We start from the raw sequence: 20134 nt of genomic DNA on the forward strand, positions 1-20134 counted from the left end.
TGCAAACTGTTGGAGACATTGTGACGTTTGACTGAAACCATCTCCACCGCCTTGTGGTGACTCACGGAGGACCGACTGATCGTGTGTGGCAGGGGGGCCCGTGCTCCACTAGAAAAGGAGCATACGGTGGTGTCAGCTTTGGGGATGAGGACTGCATTCAGTTTGCTCCCTGGGGTTCACAAACTGATCTCAAAAACCACACTGTTGCTATAGTAACAGTGACAAGAAGAAAGCAGTGGTGTTTGTGGATGAAAAATTGTCTGCCTTCTTTCTAAATGTGGGAGACAAGTTAGGTGTTGGTGATAGCAATCCATGCCACCAGCCTGGAGAAGGCATTGAAATCTAAACACTCAAAATGCCCTGAAGTGGGAATGAGACCTGATTTCCAGAAGCTAGCTGTCCATCTGTGAATGCAAGGGAGAGGGGTTTTATTAACCCCCTTTGTTTCCTGATGGGTTTCATGAATTAGAAGCCCAATGCGAGCACAGCTGTTCCTTTCAGTATGGCAAATCTGCTTTGCAGAGATGGCTCCCTTACTATCTCCCATTCCACATCACCTAACAAGCAAAAATGGTAAGTGATTGTAAAGCTATTTCCAGCTGCTTTAAATACTCTGTAAGAAAATATTGAGTCTTAACTTCTCAGGTAAGCTCTCAGAGCAGATGAATCTGCCGTTCTTTCAGGTAACTAAGCTAAGTCCTAGATGAGACTCCTTTCGTCTTCAATAACCATTTGCTGTTGCAGGTCTATTATGCGATCTTCCTGAACAAGGGACGTCTGGAAGTGCATCTCTCCACAGGGGCGCGCACAATGAGGAAAATTGTCGTCAAACCAGAGCCGAGTCTGTTTCACGACGGGAGAGAGCATTCTGTTCATGTAGAGAGAACTAGAGGGTAACAATAGTTCTGGCAACTGACTGTACTGTCGTAACTAACACGAACGTTTTTGCTCGCCTTAGTCCTTAACTGGACCTTTGTGTGTATGGACAGATGACACATTGCTGAATTGTCAAGTAGCTTAATTTTGTCTTCTTTATATTTCATACTTTGGGAACTTCATTTACCTTGACCCTTAGGAGTTTTATTCTTAATGTTTTTTCTGCTGAGCAGCTCTACTCTCCACCTCTGGAAAACCAAATGCATCTTCTGAAGCCATAGCTAAGAAAAATCTCTCCCTCTGCGCCTCTCAAATACTCTCTTCTCAAATAAAGCATATGTGGGTGGTGAAACGGCATAGAGCAGCTCAGCTGGGGCCCACAGCCTTTGGCAGCTGCCATTTCATTCGGGTTCCAAGGCAGTTATGGCAGCTGCTTAGAAATCTGTCACAAATACAGAGCAGGGCAGCAGCTGCAGGACCTGTGGGGCCCTGTTCTGTGTGAGCCTCATGCCTGGCCCCTGCCAAGGTATGCGGGGTCCCTGTGCCACAGCTCTGTGAGGGACCAGAGTTGGGAGAGGGCAGAGGCTGCTGTCTTGCCATCAGTGCACAGAGGCTGCCTCTCTGCTGAACCACCAGAACACTTGCTTCCCAGCCCTGAGTCAGGGAATTGGCTGTTAGTGTTAGGAGCTGATGTCTAATTTTTTCAGACTGCTGAAGTACTTTATGCTTACTTTATTGAGGAAGTCATTTGTTATTTGATTTTTCTTTTTTTCCATCAAAGTGTATGACAGCTCAGGTAAGGGGCTTCCCTGATGGTTCAGCAGGTAAAGAATCCATCTGCGATGCAGGCAGGAGACACAGGAGATGCACATTCTATCCCTGGGTGAGTAAGGTCCCCTGGAGAAGGAAATGGCAGCCCACTCCAGTATTCTTGCCTGAGAAATCCCATGGACAGAGGAGCCCGGTGGGCTGCAGTTCATGGGTCACAAAGAGTCAGACACGACTGAGCAACTAAGCGCACAAGCACGGTGAGTTTAGAAAGACAATTAGAGAAAAACAGAAGCCCAGACTTCAGACCTCCAAGCCAACAATCCATTTAGACTGAAAACAGAAAAGAACTGGAAATCAAACTTGATGAAACCTCAAAACATAGAGAATACTTTTGAATATTACAGTATGAAGGTGTAGCAAAAGTTCAAGCCAGCAGATGTTATTCTGTACTTAAAGACCACCATTTTTTAATCATCCTCTTGTGTGGACTATAGTTTAAATAAGTAATAACAATGTCTTGTAAGTAAAGAAACTTTCCTTGCTTTGCATTTTTCTTTTATATAGAGCATTATCTTTTGGGCTGAATTAATGCTCAGTCAATTACGGAGTATCTACTAACTGAAATGTTTAGAAACCATGATTAAGACAAATGAGGGATCAATATTTGGACAAACTAAGAACATTTACTAATCTTCTAGGCACATATTGCAGTCAGGGTCTCTGAAGAGAAATGCAAACTGAATATTCTCATTTGAACCTTAAGGAATGCTCTAGAATACTGATTTTGCAAGTCTTCTAGGCTTTACTTCAGGTCCTTTGCCAAATGTTAGTCCTTCTTATTGAAGGAAAAACTTTTTTAAGGTTTTTAAATAATTTCAAGAAGCAAATGCAGATCTGAGAAAGAAGGTTGGCCAAAAAATCATCCAAAATATGTTATTTTGTAGAGAAAGGATTCTGACATTCCCAAGTGCATTTCGATGTTATGCTAAGGTGTCCTTTTAACAGGTGTCTCTTCAAGAAGGGTATTTTAGTATGCCAGCTTCACAGCTGTTGGCCATCAATCCAACCTTTATTTGATTAATCTCGGTATAGTACATCCCTGAAAACTGGTCATTCAGTTAATTGGCCATATAAACAAACTGTTGTGCCATTCTCTATTAATTAAAGGATAATGTATTAGACATATTAGTGTGTTGTCACTACACTCTGTGGCAAAGCACGAGCTCATTTGCCACCATAATGTCTCATTCAGCACTCTGAGGTCAAAAGACAATTATCACCTATCCTTTAAACAAGTGCTTCAATTAACTGATTAACCAGAGATCACTAATGACCCTAAGAACATCACCTAGAAATATATTTTAATGCTTCATATCAATTTTATGGCATGCCTTGTGTCAAATACTACAAAAATTATGTCCTTTAGTTATTCTAAATATATATGAGATATGTATTCATATCCTTTCACTGTAGATGAGGAAATATTAACTAATTTACCCCAGATCACATAGCTAGTAAATAACAGGCAGGATTTAAACCCAGATATACTTGACTTTGGAGAAAGCAATGGCAACCCACTCCAGTACTCTTGCCTGGAAAATCCCATGGATGGAGGAGCCTGGTAGGCTACAGTCCATGGGGTCACTAAGAGTCGGGCACAACTGAGCGACTTCAGTTTCACTTTTCACTTTCATGCATTGGAGAAGGAAATGGCAACCCACTCCAGTATTCTTGCCTGGAGAATCCCAGGGACAGAGGAGCCTAGTGGGCTGCCGTCTATGGGGTCGCACAGAGTCAGATACGACTGAAGCGACTTAGCAGCAGCAGCAGCAGCATACTTGACTTTAACACCTCCATCTGTGCTTGCTAGGTATTTATTCTTACCTCTGTGACCTCAGAGGTTTGTATTACTTGATGTTGATGATGATACTCTTGTTAACTTGGAAATACTTGCTTTCTTCCAACACTATTTAGAGATGTCAATTGTTTCCTTTCTTCAAACAATACCACCTCATAAAATTAGTAGATTTTTATCAAATTAAGAGGCAAGCTTTTCAGTATTTACTCTCTTTATTCTTCCTTTCTCATTTTCTTTCCTTCTCTACTCCTCCCTCTGCAAAAATTTCACCTCCTGTACTCTGGTGTCTAATTCCCTAGTACTCCAGTGATCCTCTGCCTTTTATAACTGCTTGGCCCTCTGACCTTCCTCCTGAGGTCCACCTAAATGGCCGGTAGTTCTAAGTGGATAAAAACAGTAAACCCTAAGAGCCTGGAGTAGAAGCTTAGGCACATAGCTATTCTCCATGAAAGCATTCTTCACACAGGTACAGAATTAGGCTAAAGACCACAAAGTTGGAGCAAATATTTCAGGAGTAATTTGAGGTTTCCAGAATGGGACCAAGATTTGAATACTGCAACCCAATTATTTCTTTCTAGCCATCCAAAATATGTTCAATTTAAAAATTTCAGGTTTTGCTTCTCATGTAAATTGTAAATTTCAGGGCACTTCTCTTAATATCTTTTACCATGTACACAGTTCATTTGATAGTGATTTGAAAAAAAATCTTAGATCAATATTTCACAGAAATAACTTGAATATAAGTGATAAAATATTATAAAACTTCAAGATTCAACTATTGAAATTTTAAGGAAATACAGCTGACACATTACAATGTTAATAGTATTGTAATGATTCTTATAATGCTTTTTGGGCATAGTAGGTCCACAGTAAAGAATTTTTGAATAAATGCTTTTTAAAAAACACACCAGAATCATAAAGAACATGCAATATCCCTGTTTACAAAGTGCTAGATAAATGACCTAGATTTGATGCTCTTAGGTTGTAAAATACAAACTGGATTCAACTACAGTCTTTTAACAGTGTCCTTATTAAGTAATACAACCTCAGTGCAATGCCTTAGTTAATGGTTTCTGTGGTTCAGAGTAGGGGTTCTTATCCTCCTTTTATAACAGAATCAAATGGGACTGAGCAAGATTTAATAACTAACCCAAGGTCACACAGCTAGTAAGCTTTCACGCATGCTAAGTCACTTCAGTTGTGTCCGACTCTGACTCTATGGACTGTAGCCTGCCAGGCTCCTCTGTTCATGAGGATTCTCTAGGCAAGAATACTGGAGTGGGTTGCCATTTCCTCCTCCAGGAGATCTGCACAGGGATGGAACCTGTGTCTCTTATGTCTCCTGCACTGGCAGGTAGTTCATACTAGTGCTTAAGTCCAGTCTGTTCTTCTGAAAGTTCATGGAGATCTGAAAGATCTCCACCCTGTGATCCAGTAAGGGCCATTGTTGTGGTCTTTAGGGGCAGAACCAGACTAGAGAGAGTCCGCATAAGAAAGAGGAGAGCCTCTGGATCTTTAAAAATTCTAATCAAAAGCAGAGATTTGCTCTCCTCAGACAGTATTTAATAGTGGCTTAAACCCTTCATTCAAACCCTGAGGAACACTGGCATATAGGAGATTACTTTTAGCAAATGGAAAAAAAAAAAAAAAAAAAGAGGGAGTATGAGGGGTACTTCTCAATGAGTCACACATATCCAGGAGTGGTTTTCTAAAAGTCTCATAAAACCACCCACATTCTTAACAATAAGGTTGAACTCTTGAATTTTGCCAACACAGTCTTCCGAAGTCTGGCAAAACATCAATATATCATTCCCCCTATTTTGCCTTTGAAACTAAATCCAATCTGCTGCCTCCATACCACCTGAGCAATAAAGAGACATAAAAAATGCTTCATAGAATGGAAGGAAGTAAGTATATCCTTGATTAGAGCACAGGTCCAGAGTCAGACTGCCTGGGTTCAAATCCCAGCACATCTGTATGAATTGGCAAAGCTACTTAGCCAATCTGTTCCCCTCAGTAAACTCATCTGTACAGTGAGTATAACAAACATTTAAAAGATGTTTGTTAAAAAGATGTTTCTGACATTTTAAGCCACAACAATATCTGGTTTTTGTTCTGTTCTCTTACATTTGAATTGTCCCAATGTGGGCCAGTTGTTCACTCCCATTTCAGAGCATCTTTGCCTGATTTATTGTTTCTAACTCTATGTGTGGTTTTTCTTTATAAAATCAAGTAACATAACATTTTAGAACTGAGTTTGCAGCCTAAATATTTCAGATTTTCTCTCCAAATAGGAGTTAGTTTGTAGTAATCCCCATTCATGATCCTCAGGCTATTGACTAACACTTATGACTAAGGGCCCCATGCTGACTATTGGGACTGAAGTTTAAAAACCTGCTTCTAGAACAAAAGAGAAAATGCTTTTGGTCATTTTCATCAGCAGAATTCTTTGCCTCCTGATTCTCTTCCCCAGGATCCACAGAGTGAATAAGTAGCATGAGGTTCTCAATTAGTAATGTGTAAGTTATCTCTCATAGGCAAATTAAGGATGTTAATGAAACAGCCACTAAAGAAAATCATTGCAGTGAACAATTAGCCTGGTGTTCTAGCCTGCCTCTTCCATTCAAAAGCCAGCAGCTACTTTCTTTATAAAACATCCAGTAAGCGTTTGCTGTTGATTCCTACAATCTGAGCTCTCAGGAGTACAGTTTGTCCCCTAGCAAGAAGATAATAGCTGGCACAAAGCAAGAAATAAAGAGCCAAACAAAACATGACCCCATGCTGTGCTAAACCGACTGAGCCTCATACGATTAAACATTATAACCCCACACAGAAGCCTCCACTCCACCGGCTCATGTGTAGGACCACTGTTGTCAACACTACCAGAGGCTAATGCTGTAGCTGCACCACTGCCTTGTTTCAAGAAACTCTCTAGGAGAGCTAACAAGGGAGGCAGAGGGGCAAGATCCTGAGAAACAATATCGTTTGCTAAGTGACAAGTTCCAAATCATCAGATTTGGCTCTCTTAAAAGCTACTGGAAGAAGGGGTACAGGGTGTCAGGAGAGAGTTTGATTTCTAGTTGTATAGGACACTGTGTGTTTTACACTTGTTTCCTTTCAATATTTTATCAGCATATTTACTGTTCAAGTGGATGAAGACAGAAAGCATATGCAAAATCTGACAGTGGAACAGGCAATAGAAGTTAAAAAGCTTTTCGTTGGGGGCGCTCCACCTGAATTTCAACCTTCCCCACTCAGAAATATTCCTCCCTTTGAAGGCTGTATATGGAACCTTGTTATAAACTCTGTGTAAGTGAATCTCCTTGTTACTCTTTTTTTTCCCCCCCCCCATAGGACAATCGCTATTGCATCCGCGTTATCCAAAACCATGAGGTGGGGGAGAGGGGAAACAATGAAGATCTTCAGGTCACATTTTTGTTTAATTGCACTGATGACCTTTAAAAGGGGAAGGGGGAAATGTGATGTAACGGTAGGGAAGCAGGACAATGAAAATTAAGAGAAAATATTGAATTTTCATTATGTTCCCTTAGCCCTATGGACTTTGCACAGCCTGTATCCTTCAAAAACGCAGACATTGGTCGCTGTGCCCATCAGAAACGCCCTGAGGAGGAAGATGGAGCAGTTACAGCTGAAACAGTTATCCAGCCAGAGCCGGTTCCTACCCCAGCGGTTCCTGCACCCACCCCATTTCTGACACACGTAGGTGTTTACATCCCATTGCTTTCTCATTTTACCCCTGTGTTTGTAGTCACTTTCTGAAAGAAGTTGCTCAGGATATCTAGTATATTCTACTGCTAGAATTAGAGGAAGGGTCACCTGTCTATGAAAACCGATTCTCCTTATGCCTTCCTTGAATTACTTTCATTTATATTTCTTGTCTCCCTTAATCTTCTTGTTTATAAAGTGGCACATGTTTTCAGTTGAAAAGTTAGCACAGAAATGTCTGCAGAATCAATAATAAAACCCACCTATACTAGCACCACCCAGAGGTAATCAGATCAATTTTCAGCCCCTTTTATTTGCATTTTACATAGTAGGTCTCATATCATGTATATAACTTGGTATTCTGTTTTTAAAAACCAGTTGCCAATGTGTGTTTTAAAAACATCTTGCCAATGTGTGTGTCTAATATAATGTATATGTATATGCATGTTTGTGTGAGAGAGACATAAAAAAATCCTTCATAGAATGGAAGGGAGTAAGTATATCCTTGATTAGAGCACGGGTCCAGAGTCAGACTGCCTGGGTTCAAATCCCAGCACATCTGTATGAATTGGCAAAGCTACTTAGCCGATCTGTTCCCCTCGGTTAACTCATCTGTACAGTGAGTATAGAATTTTTTAAAAGATGTTTGTTAAACACCTAGCATTATATTCAACATTTAATAAATGGCATAATTACCATATAGTAATGATCATAGTGACAGCTTTTAAACAATTTCTATTCAATATTATAAGTAATTTTCCTAACAGCTGTCTAAAATATATACATATACATCATCACCCCATTTTTAACTGAGTTAATTAAGAATTAGCCTAAATAATAAACCCAAACACAGTCAGTAAGTGGCAGGATAGGAATTTTAATCCAGTGGGTCTGATTATACAATCTGATTCCTTATCACGGCAACGCTTTGTCTTTACAGGTGGTTCTGTCTTGCTCATTGAGCAGTTACCACTTAGAGCATTTCTAGTTTTTCACTACTAGAAACTGTATTCTAATCACTTCTGTACATCAGACTTTCTCATTGTTTCTAATGATGTTCTTAAAACAGATTCTTCAATGGGTAATTATGAGGCCAAGTGAAGAATATAGCCAAGATTCTCAACACATATACAGGAATTGCTTTTTCCAAAGGTTATACAAATTTTCATTCTCACCACCAAAGGTCTCACCCTGCTCTTGACAACATATGCACCGTACTTATAATATTTGCCAGTTGACAGATGGAACATGTTACTTTGAGTGAAGATTTTGAAACTCTCCAACATTTTGTTCTTTTCATTCGTTTTCATGATGGGATTAGTTGTTCTGTAGAGTGGTGTGCTCATTGTCACTAGAAATATTTATTAAATGAGAAGCCAAACTGGCCATTTATTCCAGTCATCATTTCCTCCTCTGTAAAATGTGGGCATTATACCTACATTGCCTAATGATGGGATTATTATAAGAATCAAATGAGATAGTATATGTGGAAGTTCTTTGAAAAGTAGAAAAGGTGTGCACGCATAGATACTGTAGGAAGATTCTTTCTTGCGGGCTTTTCTCTAGCTGCAGTGAAAGGGGGCTACTCCCTAGTTGCAGTACATGAGTTTCTTATTGCGGTGCCTTCTCTAATTGTGGAGCTTGGGCTCTGGAGTGTTCGGGCTTCAGTTGTTGCAGCACGTGGGCTCCGTAGTTGTGATTCCTGGCCTCTAGAGCACAGGCTCAGTACTTGTGACTCAAGGGCTTCATTGTCCTGCAGCATGTGGGATCTTACCAGACCAGGGATTGAGCCCTTGTCTCCTGCATTGACAGGTGGATCCTTTACCCCTGGAGCCACCAGGGAAGCCCCAGATATTGTGAGAATTTTCTGCATTTACTAAGTAACTAGTATGTGTCCAGTACTCTGCCAGGCATAGTATATCCATTATTTCATTTGATTTCCACAAGTTGTTTATTTATTTATTTATATTGTTGGAGGTATTATTAGCCCCATTTCACAGAAGAAAATACCTCTGATCTCACAGCACAGCTAGCAAGTGAAAGGCTATCAGTCATTTGGGGATTAGTTCAAGGAGTTGCTTTTCTCCTAAGACATACTGAGATCTGCCACATGGATTTTAGAATGTTTCCTTAGTGCTTCCATAATATAGCTTTATGCTAGACTTCTCCCAGCAAAGGGAAGGTGAATGATCCCCACCCCTTTTCCCTCATACACCACTCTCTGAACTGTTATCCTTCATATCTGTTCCTTGGTCTCAAGTCAATTAAAGAATTAAAAATGCTGTGGGTAAAATAAGCTTTTTAGACATTGGATGCAAATATCCATTTGGATTCTATAGGAAAGTGGATCCTAAATTCTGAACAACTAACTTAGAATTATAAAAAGCAGAAGCCCTCGAGACCAGCTGGTCCACTTGCCATCTTAATACATGAATCTTTTTGTATACTTGATGTAGACTTAAAGACTTTGCTTGAACATTCCATTGACAAGGCTCTTCCAGTGTAATAGGGCAGGCTGTAGTTGTAGGAAAGCCATTGGTTATAATGAAGTCAAACCGCATCCCTATAACCTCCATGTAATGATTGTGTTTCTGTAGCCAAACACATTAAGTTTTTATCTTCTCTAACGTCCCTTCAAGCATTTGAAAACAGCTGTGCTCTCCTTTCCCAGGCTAAATATTCCATTATCTCAAGCATTTTTCTTACTTGCTAATATTGTTATTCCCACCAATAATATTCTTATATTTGAAATATCTCTTTCAAAATATGGCACCTAGAATAGATCATACTACTCAAAATGGAGTACACGGTTCGGAGGAAAGCAGAGTTCCTCCTTCCACTGGTCTGTCGCCATATCCCACTAATACACCTGAGAATGTTTTAATGTTTTAAGCAGACGTGTCATGCCATCAGCTCCTCATTAGGTACCGTATTTGGTCAACCAAAACCTTGAGGGCCTTTGAAATTCTCTTGAGTCCGGTCCTTCAGCCAGTAAACACTGAATTGGTCTGGTTTATTGGTGAATAACTCTGCTGGACCTACCGGTCATCCTTCTTTTTCTCTTTTTAGTGATCACCTTTCTTAGTTGTGTTTCTAAAACACAACCTTTTAGGAGATCTCAAGCATATGCTTGTGTGGCTTCTAGAGATCATATATGCCTCCTTTTTCTGAAAACAAAGATCCTTTCACATCTGGACTGGAGATTTTAACTCATTTAAGTTTTCTTATAACCTTCTGTTCTAATTCCAGTTTTCTCTCAGCAGTGTGTTTAACTTCGACAAAAAAGAGTGATCCACTTAATAGAGAAAACAAAAGCGAAAGAGAGGTTGAGTAACAGTCCTGTGGGTTGGTGTAGAAAGACTCACAGAACATCAGACTGGCACATTCTCATACTTATGACAATGTGGTCAAATTTGTGTATTTTAGAATCTTTCATCGCTGTTGGGTTGCACCATATTTTCAGAGTTTTAGATCATGGAACCATATATATTTCCTCTTTTTAATTTGATTTCTTTCATTTTCTTTCATTATTTGTGTGTGTGTGGAGAGAAGTGTCTACTTTTTAAAGGCTATGTTTTATGACAGATATTTACTAAGAGCCTACAAAATGCAAAGATGAGTAAGACATCATCATTTATTTTATGGCACTTATTTCAAATATGTATTAAGAGCCTACTAGAGAAACAAAAACTGAGAGACATATTTGAGAAAGTAGACATTACCACAAACAGCACAGTGACCAAATATGCAAGGAGGCCAGTCAGGATAGTATGGACTGCAAACACAACTGGCTAGCTTCCAAGATGGAAAATTAGAAGCTTGGCAGGGGACACCGTTAACCTCCACCCAGGTTAGTGGTACCTAGAAGTGTGAAAACAGATCCATAAAATGCAAGTTTTAATATGTCACCATACTCTTGTACTTAAAATCTTTCCATCGAAACAATATAAAATGACATACTTATGACATTATGTTAAGTGGGGAAAACAGGATATAAGACTCTGTATTCTGCATCATCATATCTATATCAATAGTTAGAAAAACACATAAGAAAAACCTTTTCAAAAAATGCATCAGATGCTAACAGCAGATGATAGATATGGTCCAGAGATGATTTTCAGCATTTCAAAGAGTATTCTGAAATGTGTTTTGCTTTCATAAATGTTTTAAAAGATAAATTGGAAAGCTTTTTCAGCATTTATTTCTCCACAACCACCAGTTATACAGCTGATTTCCTCAGTGGGGAAGAGAAACATGCTGCATGAGCCCCTCTCAGCTCAACCACATTGAGAGTCACTGAGGAAACAAACTAGGTCTTCAGTCCAAGTGATCCATGACAGAGGTCTGCCTTCCCATCTGCTGTAGCCCACCTGCCTTTACTCAGTGAACTCAGGGGGCTCACTGAATAACTGCCTTGTCTTCTCTAAATGGAGGAAATCCTACTGAAAAAGAGGATAATGTTTACTCTGAGGATTGTCGTTATTGTTGTTCAGTTGCCAAGTTGTGTCCGACTCTTCATGACCCCATGTACTGCAGCACACCAGCTTTCCCTATCTGTCACCGTCTCCCGGAGTTTGCCCAAGTTCATGTCCATTGAATCGGTGATGCCATCCAACCAGCTCATCCTCTGTTGCCTGCTTCTCCTTCTGTCTTCAGTCTTTCCCAGCATCAGGGCATTTTCCAATGAGTCTTTGCATCAAGTGGCCAAAGTATTGGAGCTTCAGCTTCAGTATCAGCCCTTCCAATGAGTATTCAGGGTTGATTTCCTTTAAGATTGACTGGTTGGATCTCCTTGCAGTCCAGGAGACTCTCAAGAGTCTTCTCCAACTCCACAGTTCAAAAGCATCAGTCTTCAGCGCTCAGCTTTCCTTATGGTCCAACTCTCACATCCATACATGACTACTGGAAAAACCATAGCTTTGACTGGACAGACCTTTGTCAGTAATGTCTCTGCTTTTTAATATGCTGTCTAGGTTTGTCATAACTTTTCTTCCAAGAAGCAAATGTCATTTGATTTCATGGCTGCAGTCACCATCTGCAGTGATTTTAGAGCCCAAGAAGAAATCTGTCACTGTTTCCAACTTCTATTTGCCACGATCTTAGTTTCTTTAATATTTAGTTTTAGTCCGGATTTTTCACTCTCCTTCAACCTCGTCAAGAGGTTCTTTAGTTCCTCTTCAGTTTCTGCCATTAGAGTGATATCATCCACATATCTGAGGTTTTTGATATTTCTCCACTCAATCTTGATGTCAGTTTGTAGCTCATCCAACCCTGCATTTCTCATGACATGCTCTGCATATAAGTTAAAGAAATCAGTGACAATAAACAGCCATACAAGGTTCTAACCATTGCTTCTTGATCGGCATACAGGTTTCTCAGGAGACAAGTAATATGGTCTGATATTCCATCTCTTTAAGAGTTTTCCGCAGTTTGTTGATCCACAAGGTCAAAAGCTTTAGCGTAATGTAGTCAGTGAATCAGAGGTCGATTTTTTCCTGGAATTCCCTTGCTTTCTCTATGATCAAGCAAATGTTGGCAATTTGATCTCTGGTTCCTCTGCCTTTTCTAAACCCAGATTAGACATATGGAAGTTCTTGGTTCATATAATACTGAAGCCTAGCATGCAGGATTTTGAGCATAACCTTGCTGGCATGGGAGATGAGTGTAATTGTCCAGTAGTTTGAATATTCTTTAGTACTGCCCTTCTTGGGAACTGGGGTAAGGATTAGCCTTTTCCAGTCCTGTGGCCACTGCTGGATTTTCCAAATTTGCTGATATAACTGACATAAGTGCAGCACTTTGATAGCATCACCTTTTAGGATTTTAAATAGTTCTGCTGGAATTCCATCACCTCCACTGGTTTTATTGACAGCAGTGCTTCCTAAGGCCCACTTGCCTTCACACTCCAGAATTCCTGGCTTAGGGTGAGTGACCACACCATCGTGGTTATCCGGGTCATTAAGATTCTTTTGTTCAGTTCTTCTGTATATTCTTTCCATCTCTCTTGATCTCTTCTACTTCTGTTAGGCTTTTACCGTTTCTGTCCTTTATTGTGCCCATCTTGGGATGAAAGTTTCCGTTGATAGTTCTAATTTTCTTGAGATCTCTAATCTTTCCCCCTTCTGTTTTCCTCTGTATCTTTGCATTGTTCATACAGGAAGGCCTTCTTGTCTTTCCTTGCTGTCCTCTGGAGCTCTGTGTGTAGTTGCATGTACCTTTCCCTTTCTCCTTTGCTTTTTGCTTCTCTTCTTTCTTAAGCTACTTGTGAAACCTCCTCAGACAACCACTTTGCCTTCTTGCTTTTCTTTTTCTTTGGGATGGTTTTGCTCACTGCCTCCTGTACAATATTACAGACCCCTGTCCATAGTTCTTCAGGCACTCTGTTTACTAGATGTAATCCCTTGAATCTATTCATCAACTCCACTGTGTATCCATAGGGATGTTAATCATACCTGGCTGGCCTAGTGGTTTTCCCCCACTTTCTTTAATATAAGCCTGAATTTTGCTATAAGAAGCTGATGGTCTGACCCACATTCAGCTTCTGGTCTTGTTTTTACTGACTGTATACAGCTTCTCTAACTTCAGCTACAAAGAATGTAATCAATCTGATTTCAATATTGACCATTTGATGATTGATGTCCAAAAGACTGCTATGACACTTGGCATTTTTCTTGGCATAACAAGGATCATTATGGCCTAGATTATACACTGTATGCAAAGTACCTGCTCACAGTAACACTCCACCCTTCTTCTAAGAGAACTAGTTACTTTAACCTTTCACACTTCTAAGGTGAGAGCAAGGGTTAGGGAAAGGGGGTGAGCATTCCATTTTTAAACAAACTCCAACACGATATGGTTATTATCTCTCAAGTCTCCTATCAGTTTCAATTCTCACCATTTTCTCTCTTAAAATCAAAATTCAGAATTTTAGGAATTTATTTAAGAATTAAGACTTACACGTTAATTCCAGAAGTGGCAACTACCCATCTACGTCTCCCTTATGTGTTCCAGCACAGTTGAAAGCATCCTCTCCTATTCTGTTTCCTTCATTTCCTTCTTCACAACGTCATACCTGTCCCTACCAGCAACTTATAGCACAAGGCCAATGATCACTCTCCTCCAGGGCAATTTAAGAGTATTTTGAGAAAGCGCTGCCCTGTGAAATGGATTATGTCAATCCTGTTATTAATACATGCCAGACCATCATAGATCAGAGTGCATGTTTTCCACATATTATCTCATTCGATAGTGTGGTAGCTGTCTTCTCTTTGTACTGCTCTCTTATTCTTTAGCCTGTTTAGTGCTGGATAAAAAAAAAATATCTGTATCTATTTGTGGATATTTCTCATGGAGGACAGCAGGGATAAGAGTAGATAAGAGTGTGGACTTCTAGTACTACAGAAAATTATCAAAATGTGACAAGTTCTCTGCAGGTAAATATGCCGTTTATACCAAGTCTTTCCAACTAATGTGGCCTGTGTGGGTTTATATACAATGCACTGGCTGCGTGGTTGTTCTTTTTTGTTTGTTTAAACTTCAAGTTTATTGGAATGTTGAACTTTGAATTTCAAAGTCTAAAATGCGAATACTAAGAGGAGTGGATAAATAGCCATGAGAAGTCCTGCAGTTCAGGGCTCTTGGGGGAGTTGTGAAAAAGAAGTAGAAAAGAATAGAGCAAAAGAAAGCTATTCCTCCTGAAGATTTAATGCTATGACTTTAAAAGCTAAGTACAGTCCTGGCCAATAAATCGAGTGGATACTGATATGTATTTAAAGGAGAAACATACATTTTCCATACCGCAAAGAATTACTCTTCAGACATTAGTGTGTAAATGGAACTGCAAATGCCTACTGTTTACCAAAAGAGCTTATATTCAAAGAGTTAACATAACTCAGTTTCTCAGTAAACAACTTGAACAGGGGGTTTGTATTTCAGAATATTAAAATTTTTACCATATTTTTACCATATTTCAGTATGGTAAGTCTGTACCATAAAAATTATCTTCTGCTTAGTATTCATGCCAAAAGAACAGCATCACAAAGACGCATCCCATTTTGAAGAAGTCATTTTGGCCCTCATTTGTTTAAAATTTTTGACTCATGAAAGGAGAAAATGATGCTATTTTGAATTATTTTTTATTAAAGTATAGTTGATTTATAGTATTACATCATTTTCAGGTATACAGCATAGTGAATCAGTATTTTTGCAGATTATACTTCAATTATGCAATTTTTATACCATTCATCATTTGGTGCTTTGAAGAACAGAGATGCCAGTTTTGGTCAATACAACTAAGTCTCTACTCTGCACCAATCTAAAGTCAAGCAATGCTTATCCACCAATCATTTGTCATTCTGAATCCAATAACACATTTCTAAATGTCACCCAACAGTCAGCAGTTGGAAGTGACCCCTGCTTTATTCTGATCTGAAATTAATTGAGTAACAGGATGAAGGTGAAAATGTTAAGCTCCATTGCCAATCCGAGGCTCTATCCACTTGCCTAAACATGGCCACGGGAAGCACAGCTTCCTTCCGAATCCTCTCCAACCACATGGCTGCTCCCACCAGGCGCGTGGCCATGTTTAGACTCCCTACCCAAGTCCTGTCTGCCTACAGCTTGTCACCTGCCAAGCAGAGATGTACTTGGAGCAAGCACACCCTATCCCTTCATATTTTCCCCATATGTACTTTAAAGAGTCACCACAAGGTGGCAGGATTGTAACATGCTGAGATTGATGATCCCCTGATATTTGCATTATTGTTTTAACACATTTCAGAGATCAGTGTTTCCGAAATAACACAAGTCACGTCCATAAAGATGATGCCTCCCCTCGAGTTCACACTGGCTTGAAGGAAGACAATTCATCTTGCAACAATTATTCTTTAAAGGTTACTTAAAATTATCTCACTAGAAGACCCTTAGCTTAAATTTCTTTGGGAAGCGCAGTTGAAAATGTCTTTAATGACAAAATCATTTTAGTCTTGTGCAAACCTCGGGGCACTTTCTATCCCATCTCATGTGGTCCCTCTTCAAAATGTGATTAGAAGGAAAAGAGCCTCTCGAGTGGCCAGGTGAGCACTCTACTCTCCAAGGGGTTGAGGGAGGGGGAAGAGGAGACACGACAGGTAACTTTCTGGGAATGTCAGGCCTGGGTTCAGATCTGCCCGCAGGAAAGCAGTTTAGACACAGTCCATCCCACCTCCCTTTAACCAAGTGAGAGGAGGCATTGAGGCTTGCAGCAGAAACATTCCCAGACTAGAGACTGTTGGAGAATTGTCTTCTTGTTTAAATCCTAAAGCAGATACACAGAAAATTCTCTTACACTGGTACTTCTCTGTCCTCTTTCAACTGCCAATTTTATAAAAGAAGGTGATACTAGAGTGGGTAGCCTATCCCTTCTCTAAGGGATCTTCCCGACCCAGGGATTGAACCAGGGTCTCCTGCATTGCAGGCAGATTCTTTACCAGCTGAGCTATGAGGGAAGCCTTTAGGGGTACACATTATAGTTCCCTAATTCCTCCACATAAAGTGACCTTTTCAAGACCTCAGTTTTCAGAGCTGAGGGTTTAACCAGAGATGCTTTAGCTAAATTCTGCCCCTTGATGGACTCCCAGCAGGTCAAATTCTCTTCAAGATTTCTGAGGAGGAGTGCAGGCTACTTACGTACGTTGTGATAGTTGTCTCTACAGAAAATATTGAGAGGCTGATAAATGATCCAGTTCTATTAAGAGCATCATTGAAGGCTGAGACATTAAGCTACCAAGATCTTTCCATATGGGCTCTTTTTTGCAGGCAGTGTAATAAGAAAGGTGCCATGTGTTGGTTCCAAGAGAGGCCCAGTCAGCTGCATGAATAGATAGCATTTTTCTGTTCTGCCCGCTGAGTTTTTGCATATCTGTGTGAATTTTAGCCACAGTCTGTTCTTTGTAACTGACCATCTCCTGGGAAGCTAGGTCGGGGAAATACTTCCATAAAGGCCAATTTTACAGCATTTCAAAACACTTAAAGCCTTTTACCTGCTGTAGCAGAGTGCTCCATTTGACTAAGCTCAAGAGAAAAAAGAGGGCAAGGCTTTTCCTCATCAAGGAAAAATTTCCTGTGCACTGATGACTCATCTCCACGGTACAGTCTCTGGGAAGAGCTTTCTGTATCCAGAGCCCACCTTGGGCTGCTTGAGACTCTCTGCTGACTCAGCATGCACTGGGGCAGTGGCCCGTCCAGTGCTGTTAAGTATAGATCTTCAAAAACAAATGTGCTCTTGAGAGCATGCGGGTTATTTATTTTCTTGTGTACTTCATGTTCTAAAAGACTTCTTAAGCAGCTTGTACTTGGAATTATTTTGTGAAAATAGAGACCAGGGAAAGATGGCTTTGGTAACTTGAGAAGCCTTGATTATCTATTGAGCTGAGGGTTACTGTAGCCAAGTAAGGTCCACCCAGCCAGGTCCAGCTATATAATTGACAGAGCCCAGAGCCAGATGAAAATGCTAGGCACCTTGTTCAAAAATTATTAAGAATTTCAAGATGGTGACAGCAGGGCATTAAGCTCAGTGACTGCACAGGTAGCCTGCCTCTGAAGCTAGCCCTGCAGCGAGATCTCCCTTGTAAGCACCCTAGGAAGCTGATCTTTGAACAGTGGCAGTTGAAATGGTATATGGTGGGTTACATTAAAAACTGTGCTGGGTTGCCTAGCAACAGCCTAAGGGACTGAATGGCTGATTGCAAGTTGAGAAACACCAACTTGAAAGTCTAAATTCACAGAAATCTTCTAGCACTGATAATTTTCAAGAAAAAGTAAGACAGTGGGAGACAGAAACGGGGAGGGGAAGAAAGAACATATTTTCCCACTCATAACCTGACAGCGGCTAGCTTGTCACTTTCCCTGTTCAATCTTCTAAGCAGATAACTCTTCATAAGTGAAGTAGAAGTGAGAAGGGAATTCCAGTTTTCTCAGAAGTATAAATAATAGTTTTCCTTAAAGGAGAAAGAAATGGCAGCCCACTCTGATATTCTTGCCTGGATAATTCCGTGAATTGCATGAACAGAGCAGCCTGGCAGGCTACAATCCATGGGGTCACAAAGAGTTGGACACAACTGAGCGACTAACACTTTAAAGGATGGTGGAAACATGAATTAATCAATGCATATTTTTGAGCACATGCCTTTGGCAACTCAAGGGTACAGTATAAGAAAATGGATTCACATTTATGGAACATTTAATAGTAAGTACCTCCTATGCAGTAGATTACAGAGATGAATCAGAGACCGCTTTTATTTCTCAAAACTTAAGCGAGATTATGTGAGAACATGAAACTGAAATATAAGAAACCATTAGACAGCAGCATTACATACATTTTAAAGAGTGGAGTCTGTAATCTCTGCTTCTTCTCTCCTTGGTATTTTACAGGGTCCTTGTGCAGCAGAATCAGAACCAGCTCTCCTGATAGGGAGCAAACAGTTTGGGCTTTCAAGAAATAGTCACATTGCAATTGCATTCGATGACACCAAAGTTAAAAACCGGTACGATTTATTCTGAGATATTAGATAAGAACTGATAAATAGAAGTACTAAGCATTTGTTTACTCAAGTTTAATTAACTAGATTTATTAATATATGAGGTGAGATTTTTTAATTCACTGAGTACAGTAAAGAATAGAAATCTATTTATCTGAGCCCGAGAAGCCCAGTTTAGAAACTCAGCAGACCTGGAAATCCTCACCTCTCAAAAGGTTTTGCTATGTTTTATGAAATGGCTTCCCTGGTGGCTCAGCTGGTAAAGAATCTGCCTGCAATGCAGGAGACCAGAGTTTAATCCCTGAATTGGAAAAATCCCCTGGAGAAGGGAATGGCTACCCACTCCAGTATTCTTGCCTGGAGAATTCCATAGATAGAGGAGCCTGGTGGACTACAGTCCATGGAGTTGCAAAGAGTTGGATAGGACTGAGTGACTAAATATGTGTGCATCCCTTATGAAAAGGCACCATGATCCGATGCCACCCTATGCTAGAGTAACAACACTCTTATTCCCATTTTATTTTGCAAACTTTTATTTCACAGTCTCACCATTGAATTCGAAGTGCGAACTGAAGCTGAATCAGGCTTGCTCTTCTACATGGCCCGGATCAACCATGCTGATTTTGCTACAGTTCAGCTGAAAAATGGATTGCCCTACTTCAGTTATGACTTGGGAAGTGGTGACACCAGCACTATGATCCCCACCAAAATCAATGATGGCCAGTGGCACAAGGTAATAGTCCCTGGATGTCAGCAGTGCCCTACAACGGGGTTACTAGGGGGCAACCATCAGAATTCCCCTGGTCCCAATACTGTTTCGCCAGTGCAGACACTGACTCTGGGGGTACTGAAATGTGGCAGGGGCTAAAAATAAAGCAAGCGCCATATACAACTGCCCAATCTAGGAAAATGGGGTCAGACCTGGATAGGTTTATAGTTGAACACTTGCATGCCCCATCATGGTACCACAAGATTCCATCATTGCTATACAGCTGTGGTTCCCAAGCATCTATCCACACACTAGGGCCAGGCAATTGAAGACATTCCCAAGATGCTAAGTATTAACACTTAGAGAAGGAAATGGCAACCCAATCCAGTATTCTTGCCTGGAAAATTCCATGGACAGAGGAGCCTGGTGGGCTATAGTCCATGGGGTCACAAAGAGTCAGACAGAACTGAGCAGGCATGCATGCAAGTATTATTATGGGACAATGGAATGTGTTGATCATGAAGCTCTATGTATTCAATTAAAGGAATAATATTTATTCTGAAATTCTATTTTTCCATTTTTAAGGGGCTAAAATGGCCTCTCTTTTATGAAATAATATTTGACCAAGTCAAAAGCTGGCAACACTAAAATGGGCCTTAAAGCTCCCTTCTCCCACTC

General features: G+C 40.3%; 1 protein-coding gene across 3 annotated transcripts in view; it reads left to right on the forward strand.

The window, feature by feature from the left end:
* LAMA2 (laminin subunit alpha 2) overlaps positions 1–20134 on the forward strand; it is a 681429-nt gene that overhangs the window by 650479 nt on the left and 10816 nt on the right. For all 3 annotated transcript variants that reach the window (XM_069598353.1, XM_069598354.1, XM_069598356.1), the window contains 5 exons: positions 745–893; positions 6638–6814; positions 7057–7225; positions 18641–18753; positions 19291–19480. In XM_069598353.1, coding sequence (XP_069454454.1) covers positions 745–893; positions 6638–6814; positions 7057–7225; positions 18641–18753; positions 19291–19480 — 798 coding nt within the window. The remainder of the gene's footprint in view (positions 1–744; positions 894–6637; positions 6815–7056; positions 7226–18640; positions 18754–19290; positions 19481–20134) is intronic.

This window comes from Ovis canadensis, chromosome 8, assembly GCF_042477335.2.
Source record: "Ovis canadensis isolate MfBH-ARS-UI-01 breed Bighorn chromosome 8, ARS-UI_OviCan_v2, whole genome shotgun sequence".
Taxonomy (NCBI): Eukaryota; Metazoa; Chordata; class Mammalia; order Artiodactyla; family Bovidae; genus Ovis; species Ovis canadensis.